The sequence below is a fragment of the Seriola lalandi genome, unplaced genomic scaffold (genome assembly GCF_002814215.2).
Source record: "Seriola lalandi dorsalis isolate HSWRI2012SDOR001 ecotype SW California unplaced genomic scaffold, Sedor1 jcf7180002054673, whole genome shotgun sequence".
Lineage (NCBI taxonomy): Eukaryota > Metazoa > Chordata > Actinopteri > Carangiformes > Carangidae > Seriola > Seriola lalandi.
In genome coordinates, this window is record NW_019525226.1 from 248,989 (window position 1) to 259,095 (window position 10,107).

The following is a 10,107-nucleotide window of genomic DNA, read 5'->3' on the forward strand; positions in this document are numbered from 1 at the left end:
AAGGACAGTAGCCTACATCCTCTGCCCTCCAGCAGGATCACAGAAAATACAACACACAAAAAGTTTAAAGGAGATAGAGTAGTTGCACAGATACTGCAGCTCAATATCTTATCAGAGACATATATGGCCCATAATTAAAGCAAAGTGTTCAGGACACCAACCACTTTGATCCAACATAGCAATTTCTATCTCTACACAGCAAGTCTAGATTAAAAAAAACCCAGTGGCATTGACAATAGACTTGCAGGCAAAGACGCAAAATACAAATTAAATGTAATTTCTGGTTTTACTCTAAAATTTAGTCTGTTTGCCCGTTTTATGTAACAGTAGCTTGTACAATAATTGCATTCATATAAAATAGTAATGACAGTTTGTAGAGACAAAACATAAGAACAACTGCACAAAGTCTGATTTATGTGGTTTACATATAAAACCTTCTGTTTTCTTCATATGACTTAGTGAAAATAGATACTCATTATCTAAGATTTCTTTCACACAGCCGATTCTGTTACAAATTCATAATATAACAATAAATGGACCAAGTTCTTTACAAAGAGATATATCTGACTTCGAGTTAATCAGGCTGATGAAAAAATTGTAAAAGATTGTTATGTTGGTGATTAAGTGCCACTACAATGCAACTTCAGAATGAATGACCCTGTTGTAAAGAAGGCATATTAGCATATGTGTGAACACACTGTATGACAATCTCCTCAAATAAGAGCAAATGTGGTCTATGTGATGGATCCTCAAGGCAGTTTATGTGCTTTGTTTGCTGTGGACCGTGAGCTCCCTCTCAGAGCTGATGCTGGTAGACGTGGTCTCTTTACGGCTGTCCCTTGACTTCCTCTCAAAAGTGGGAGTGGAGGATGTTGTGCATTCTTCCCAAGTCCGCAGAGGGAGGACTCGAGCAGCCAGGCTGGGCAGGTGAGGGTGGGCACCTGAGCGTCCCTCTGTAGTAGTGAAGCAGCTCTCTACAGCTGAGCTCTGGCTTGGACGGCCCTGTTTGCAGAACAGTCCACAAAGCAAAGCAAGGAATTCCTTCCTCACACTACGGTGCATGTAACCATATATGTAGGGGTGTAGGCAGCACTGTAAAAAAAAAAGCACAAGGGCAAGGGAGGACAACCACGGGGGTATGGCTGCTCTGGTGCTCATAGATATAGTATTCAGTATGCTGTAAGGCCCCATGCTGAGGATATATGAAGCCATGATCACAAAAACTACACGAGCTGCCTTGCAGTGGTAGTGGAAGCGTCTGTGCCTCACTCGAACAGGGTATCCTCTGGCTGAGTAGGGCCCATCAGGTGAACTGGCTGGCTGGGCCTGGGGCTGCCGCTGCGGACTGCTGGGTCCCTGGAAGTCCTGTGGACAGGGCTGGGAGTAGGCTTGTGTCTGTATGGGATGCACGAGAGCGTTCTGCCTCCGAGCCGCTCTGAACACCATCCAGTAACATCCCAGCATGATGAGCACAGGCAGCCAGAAAGAAAAGGTGGACACCACAGCAGAGTAGGACAAGCTAGAGGACCACACCACTGAGCACACACTGTGATGGCGGTCAAAGTCAATGGCCCCCCAACCGTACAGGGGAGGTGTGCTCTGCAGGAAGCTGAGCACCCACGTGCAGATGATCAGGTTGGTGCCCAGGTGAGGGGTCATGCGGGTGGGATATGACAGAGGGTGGATGATGGCAAGGTAGCGATCCACAGATACAACTATGATGGTGTTAACCCCGGCAAATGCAAAAAGGTGCATGAGCACCACCAGGGCCTGGCACAGTCGGGCATCCAGGGGCCACACACCTGGCACGGTGGCTGCAATGGCAAAGGGCATGACTAATATGGTCTGCAGTAGGTCTGCGAGGAGCAGGTTGAGGACGAAGCGGTTGGCAACGTGAAGCAGCTGAGGCTTCCTCTGGAATACCAGCAGAACCACCACATTCCCAAACAAGGACACACACATAATGAGAGATATGAGCACCACCTTCACCACGCAGTTAGCAGTGGAGGACCAGACTGGCTCCTGACTGGAGTCAGTGAAACCCTGCCCCCAGGAAACATCAGTGAAATTTGTGTCCATACCGGCCGCCCGAGAGCTTTGCATTGTTCGTCCAGCAACAGGGACAGGGAGGGCATGTGCGCCTCACATCCAGCAGAGTCACGTTAGTCCCATCCTGACCAGCAGGATGACAGGAGAGAAAACCAGCTAAGGGTTTTGTTTGCTTTTCAGGGTGTCACAACAATAAGCTTGTTGTAGCTGGTGCTCCTTGTTCAGTGGATCTCGGGTGCAAAATTCAACATGCCTCTCACATTATTTTCACATGCATCCCTCACCTAACATGGCATATGATCCATAACACGAAGAAACAGTACAGAAGATCTATCCAGGAGAAACCTGTATTGGTGGAGATTATCAATACTGATTCACTGTTCATCGTGATCGGTGATTAGTCCCTGAACGTTTCACCCACCGAACAGGCCTTATTTTTCTTGCAGACCACATCTGCACAATGGGAAAAAAAAAAAAAAAAAAAGGAATTTGTCTGGCGACAATAGATGCCACCGTACAAGCCGTCGGCATCGACTGTGAATGTCCAGACAGTGGCAAATATCGCGGATTATTAATCTGAAAACGATGCCTAATACCTCGAAATGATCGGTGATGTGATCATTTGCTTGAGGATGTTCACTCCCCTGCGCTCGGTTTTCATCGCTTTGCTCCCATTTCAGCCTCAGCTCCAGTCAATGGCAGCGAGCTTTCACGGCTCAGCTAACACATACGCTGCGTGTCTTCACCCAGCGGGGGTCTCTCATCCAGACGAGCGTATCTTTCCTTCGCTGCTCTTTTCGGATTTCATGGCAGATGATCAAACATTTATTATTTTATCAGCTGTGATTCCTCCTCAACAGACTTAGGCTACTTACGGTCGGGTCCTGTCTCCGAGCTGTCAGAGAAAAAAAAAAACCCAAGGACACCTGCACTGAAATCTCCCCTCGCTGGAGCTTGTCACCGACCCCCCCTCCCCTCCACTACCCTCCCTACCTCCTCCGTTTTCCACTTTTGTTGTGAATGTGAAAGTGCGTTTCACCATCCTGTCTCACACTTTTTATACATGGTGGAATCATATGGTATAGACGTTGAACCCATTTTCATTTTAAATGGAAATAAAAAGTACAAACCATTAATTTGAACATATCAATTATTATTCTTTCTTCCTTTCAGTAACCCGTCACCATGGTCCTATGTATATGGATTTAGACATTTAGAAAATCAGTTAGCAAGAAATGTCTTTCATTTCATCTTTTTCCTTACAATAAAAAGCCTGATTTTCCATTCGGCCACATCCTATAGATCCCAGTCAGCCTCACAGATCTCCTTAGTAACAACAAGTGGCTGTTTCTGACATCTTCACATAATAGGGTGGCTGTGTGCAGAGAGCAAAATTGGTCTAAAATCAACCTCCATCGCTCTGCATCTCTGCAGAGAAGCAAACACTAGGTTTAGAATTATACAGTTGTGTGAGTGTCAGGGGTTTCATTTTCCAGATGATACATTTGTTATATGTATATATATATATATATATATATATATTTTAAATTTTTGGAAATTTCACAGCAGTAATGTAACCACTGACATTTACAATCTCACATCAAGCTCCAATCAGTAGTTGTTCTGGAGCTTTCAATCATACCGCATGATCTTCAGCAGACAAAGCTTGCCCGATTGTCAATGAGATAATGTAGATAATTTCCTTTCTTTTAAAAAATTACCTCTTGTCCATGGGCTTAAAATGCAAAGCTTTAGAATTTGCTCTTGACTTTGGAAACAGCATTTCACACAACAGTCTCACCTAAAGGTCCATTTAGTTGCTGCTCTGGTGCCTCCAGTCATATCACCTCATCTTCGTCAGCGGGTCCTTGTTTCATGCTCATTTCATCTTTCGTTCTGCTCCACTTCAGAGCAGGTGTCCCACCTGTTCTTCCCTTCTTCATACAGACAGAAGACACAGGACAGAATAAGCTTTTTTAGTTTTGTGCTGGTTTACTTGACCTATAGTGTTACAGTAAAGCTTTTTTTAACGCTTTTTAGGAAGCCCAAGCAATTAGATTTAACTTTAAAATCTTCGTTTACACATGGAAAGGGGAAATGAACTGCATGTGTTCCATTATTACAACTCTTTCAGGCTTCATTATTCGACCTCTGACAGGATGAAACTGAAAACAGAGACTGAATACATAAATAGAAGCCCATTGTACCCAGCTGAAATGTATTTAGATGGAAATTCTAACAGTTCTACTAACACAAAAGAGCTTTCACATCTAGTGTTTATGAATATGTGGATAGCTCCGTTTGGATCAAATAAACACAACCATAGAGTTGAATGTTTGTACGATATACTGTACATATTTATATAAGCCCCCATTTTTAATCCTGGAAACACAAAAGCATGTCTCAACATTTCAGCCTTTTTAGAAAAAAAAAAAAAATCATTAAGATGCACAGAAAACAAAAGGAGAACTACATTGCGCAATCCAATTAGTCTGTAGCTTACATGGCCTACTAATCAACACTCGTAATTAGCCATTTTATTTCAAGTCTTTGCTCTATCCGAGCTATCAGAAAGCCCTTTGATGTGACTCTCCAGCACCCTGTGTTTTAGATTTAGATTGCAAATGAAATGCTGGTGACCACAAAGGGGTGGGGAGATGTTTCCGTCTTCCTCTGTTGAATGGGGTTAGTGGTTCAAAGGGAGACCTACAGGACTGCTACCTCATGCGATTATAAGACTGGTCATACAGTATGAATGTTCACAGTGGCCTCAGGTGCCCATCTCTCTGTCTCTAGCTCTGTCTGTCTCTGTTCAGTCAGTCCCTCATTCACTGCCACTCACTGACACGTATGGGCCAACAAAAACAAACACACAATGGGCAGGAAGGGCTAGCTGCAAGCTCACAAGTGAGCTATTCTCTCTTTCTCTCCCTGTCTATCTCCGTTTCTCTCTGTTTTCAGGTTAGTTTATCTTTCAGTCAGTCTGGGCTTTATTGGCATGGCTGTATATGTTCAATTTCGCCAAATTATATAAGTATAAATAACTATTTAAGAATCTTGTATTATCACTGTTATTAATGTGATGAAAAGAAAAAGGCAAACCATACATTACAGATCTAAAGTCCCTTATTAGTTTAAACAAGAACCTTACAGCATGTTTCCTTTTTCTAACTTAAAAAAACTCCATATCTAAAGTAAATATTTTTGAATTTGTTCATTTGTATTTCTCTGGCTGTTTATTTGCCATAAACTGGCATCTTTATCACAGTGTCTGCTCCATTGATGAACAGAACATACAGTAATGCTTCCGCTTTTAACATGACATGTTGAAATCAAAAAGTGATCACAGGTTATATCTTTTAAAGATCTATTTTAGGTGAGCAGATAGAGTCTGAGAGTGTTTCAATTCAAGAGACAGATTGACATAATTTTAGATCAGCGTGATGTTTTTAATTTTTATTTTAGAATTTGTTTAATTTTGGCAGCTTGGAAACATAAAGGCTCAAATAAGCTGATTGATACAAACCCCTAACATATTGCCTTATAATGATGTTACAGCTGATGGAAAACAATTGCCTACTGCCCACTTCCTGAAACTTGCCAGCTCCTTAAAACAATATCTGGATCTCTAACACACCAGCTCTGTATTTCTTTCTTTCTTTACTATGTTCAGTTTCTTGTCTTTGACTTCATTTCTGCTGTTGTTGATAGGTAATGGTATACATTTTTAAAGACAGTATTTATAAATATTAAACTGGAATTAAGTGATGGATTAACTCTAGCACATTTAGCAGTTAGATTTCAAAGCAGTTGTCAGTACAGCTCATGTATGTTCGTTTTATTCATAGCTTACTGTAATTGAAAAACCTACCATGATTAAACAGTCCTGGGTGCATTTACCATGACAGAGAAAAAGTGTTGCCTTGTTTTTCCAACTTTACCATATCTCTCTGAATCTAATAGGAAACTTTGGTGAATTAGTTTTCAGTATTATTAAAATTGAGAAGTACACATAAGGAAAGCACAATCTCTAATATCTCTCTCTTAATCCGTCATTGTCAATGTACAAGGCCAGGAACATTTAATAAAATAGAAAATAGACATTTGCAATCAAATGAAACAAAAATAAAAACTGTCACTTTCACAAGTTTGCTTCTTAAAGAGAGGTAATTGAATCTCTACGGGAACATGATTTTTTAGTAACAAGTATAAATTACAGTAGAAATAAGAATATACATAATACTTCAAAGCTTTCAGCACAGGTGCAGCAAACTATGAATACAGCCCAAAGCTGTCTTTACAATTAAAGTGAGCATAGTGCAACCGTCTGTAGGTTGGCTGTAATACATATTGCAGCTGCTCATGAGTAGCCTAATGAAGATAGGCATTAAGTCCAGAAGCCATTATTCATCATATTCATGAGTCCTGGTGTGTGACCGTATGTGACACAGTGTACATGTAGCAGGCTCACAGCTTGGAGGAAGAAGCTGTTCTGAAGTCTGTTCATGTTCTGCAAAACCAATTAAAAACGGAATATTTTTTACACAACGGTTTAACAGTTTAACGTTAGCTAACACATGGTAACTTCATCTAAAATAACATAAGAATATTCCATTTGCCAAATGTGGGCATAAATGCAATTAGCTATTAAGATTACTTTAATATTTAGCTATGAAGTTTACCTCAGATTATGGAAGCGAACTTTGTTGACAGCAACTTCGCACGGTGCAGCAAGTACTGCGGTGCAGTCAAAGACTGTATATAAAAATGGACGTAGACTCCGGGTACAGTCAGGTGTAGGTGGGCGTGCTTAATGACCTCAGGTTCACAGGTCAGATCAATCCTCCCCAGCTCCACCCACTCGTCCTCATCTTTTGGCTCCAAAAAAGAAAACAAAACAAAATGGCGACGTCAAAACTCTTCAATACGGCAGTTCACAAACCAATGGGTGAAGTCGTGGTAGGTTGCTACTTGTTGAGTTAGGAGGGAAATTAGTTCTGGTTCGAAACTACAACGCTCGTACAAAAAGCGGTTTTTAAATGACAACGCAGTTTTAAAGTGAAAACTTTGATGCGGAAGTAGCCTGACACTTGTCACCTCCCATCCTCAAATGCTGCATAAAGTTACCCAGTGCTTGCAAACATATCAGCTAACATCATGCAAGCTAAAGAGCCAGACATTTTACAAGTTGGAGGTGGTGGAGGCCCAAGCAGAGCTAAAAAAGTGAGTAAATGTTAGAGTTACATTTCATTTTACATAAGTGACCAGACACAGCACTTTAAATGACAGGATGAGATAGCTGGATATAGGATACTGTTTAGTAACATGTTAGCCATTTGAATTTATTGCACTGGCTGATTTCTGGCTACTAGGTAGCAGAACTACAAAACAAGCTGACAGATACATATAGCCAGACATACAGACTTATGAATGTGTTATCTCTGAACTAATGCCTATTGCCCAGTGCCCAAATGTGCCTGCTCTGGAGATTAATATCTCTGTGTTTAGCCTGCCAGGTGCACTTTTTTATCCATTAACACTGATAGTCTGCTGTTGGACTCAACATGCAGTGGGTATAATATGCCTTGTTTTCTGAACAGCTCCCTGTTGCTGCTGAAAACAGGTTGTTAGCTAAAAAAAAGATCCAAATAACAAACTATAGTCCATGCTAGCTCCCTGCCTGTCTCCACCAAATGGCAGGCAGTGGTAATCAGTGCAGGGTAAACACAGATGGAGGCCAAAACAGATGAGTAAATGTTCAACAACTAGAAACAGGACTTCAAATTGATGCTAATGTCAATTTGTGTCTGCTGCATGTGAAAGTATTGAAAAATCATTGTTAGTATGTTTTTAATTATGTTTATTACTACAGTTGGTAGTTGTTGTCCTTTAGGGAGCACAAGAGCTACGCAACACACTGACAGATACACAGCCCTGACATATTGGCTTACAAATACTTTATGGCTGATGTGTTAGCAAACATTTGCTGAGTCTGCTAGATATGCTTTCTTTGTCCATTAACACTCAATCTGCTGTTTGGGAGATGTGTTATCTGTTAGCTTGTTTTGATGGTTTCTGCCCTCTGCTGGTCAAAACACTCAGATTCAAGCAGATTAGAGGATTTTGGAAAGGACAAGTTGATCTTGCATATTTCTCTAACAGAGTATATTTTATGCCGGAGAGCAAAAACGCACTGCTCATCTTTTATGTGTTTTAACTGTTTACATATATTTCCTCTTGCTGCCAATCACTTTACCATTCATTAATATATCTTTTTTTCTGATAGAATGAAAAGCCCTGCATGCCTTTCCAGTCAGGCCCCATGGGTCCATGTCAAGATGATGATGAAGCTAAGGTAACTGTAGCTGATGCTATGTGAGTCAAAAAGAGAAATGAAAGCTACTATCCTGAGACAAGGTTTTTTTTAAATGCAATTTCTTGCCTGTATTTATTGATATTCCTTTTATTAGATGAGAATCTCTATATATAATGTTCAAAGCACCTGCACTCCAGATACTGGTCAGGTGCGGGGGGCTTTCACACTCTGAAAGATATGTCTCAGAAGTCTCTTTTTCATTTTTAATTATTTACTTACATGGCTGAGCACATATATCTATATCTCTCACACACACATACATAAAACATGCTTGATGTTTGATTTTTTTTTTATTTTTGAAAGATAACAAGGAAAATGAAGGCCGTGTGACGTTAGAACTATTTTCTTGTTAGGTTTAACATTATGTCTTAGTTTCTTAGTCAAAGTAATTTCAATAATTTTCCTCACATATGCGATAAACACATGTTTGATTAGCAGTAAATTAAATAATTTTGTCAGTGGAGCACTCTTTAATGAGGCACACAGAAAAGGTCAACGAGTCATATTAAAGTCAACACTGACAGGCTACTTTTAATTGATAATGTCACAAAAGATCAGTGTTCACCCCAAGAAACTGAGAAAAATTATGGCATCAGCAAAGGCTCAATATCATCACTGTGCCTACTCGTAAGTAGGCACAGTATATTTATATTTCTGTGTAGGCATAAATATATAATTATGTAAATGTACTCATTTATAATTTGATTTTGCAATTTGGTGTTGTAGCTCTAGTATGTATACTATGCATTTTTGTTTATAGACCATTCCAGCAATCTAAAACCTTTAAATAAAGTCTCTGTACTACACGCACCTTAATCCATAAATGCTGAGTTAACTTTCAGTGTTGGCAATATTGTGGGACCAGGAGTTTATCTAAGCTGCTTTGCTAATCTCTCAGCTCCTGACCTACTAAGATAAATATTTTACTGTAGCTCTTATGGAAATAAAATTAACAACATTCCTGGATATGATGTGATACAATAATGTTCTTAACTATGACAGTTTAAAGTAAGCATTAAGGTGATTAGAGCCATTTTACTGGCATTAGAGTTTCCCAACAGTGTTACTGAAAATCATACTTCGAAAAAGTATCCTATATTGTGTTGAAGGTATTTCTGCAAGATATAATATTTTGATAATTCAAACAAAAGGATAGACATCTATTCAGCAGTAGAATTAGTTTTGAAATTTGTCATTTTAAACCCTGTCTTGTTTTGTCTTTATTTTCTGTCTCGCTGTGTTCTCCGGTAGTACTCCCCCAATGAGTTAAAATGAAAACCTATTCTCGATCAGCAAAAACTGTACTCATGTCATCAGTGCAGCTCAGGAAATAGTCTTTCTTTTGAAGCTCTTATTAAGAGCCCGATAGAGGACCAATACAGGTCTGGTTGAATGCAAGAATGTGCTTAATTAATGTACTCTCTTGGAATGGAGGGAACATTAGACATTTAATTGTTTAATTAGAGTTAAGAGGCTATTCTTAACATTGTGGCTTACACAAATCAAAGTGTGTTTTTGTATGCACGGCAAATGTCATTTCTCTTGTCAGGAATACGGGAATAGGAGTGCCTAGGCATGAGGACAGAGAAAAACTAAAAGACTTACGTGCACATGCACACATATATGATAAAACATGGTTGCAGTGGGCAACTGCAAAGAGACATCTCTGTAAACAAACAGAT

General features: G+C 40.0%; 1 protein-coding gene across 1 annotated transcript; it reads right to left on the reverse strand.

Moving 5' to 3' along the window:
- Window positions 1-18: 18 nt before the first annotated feature.
- Window positions 19-2,959, reverse strand: gpr101 (G protein-coupled receptor 101). The gene has a single exon (XM_023421643.2). The coding sequence runs from the start codon at window positions 2,101-2,103 to the stop codon at window positions 760-762; it is 1,344 nt and encodes a 447-aa protein (XP_023277411.1). The 5' UTR covers window positions 2,104-2,959; the 3' UTR covers window positions 19-759.
- Between the last annotated feature and the right edge of the window lie 7,148 nt (window positions 2,960-10,107).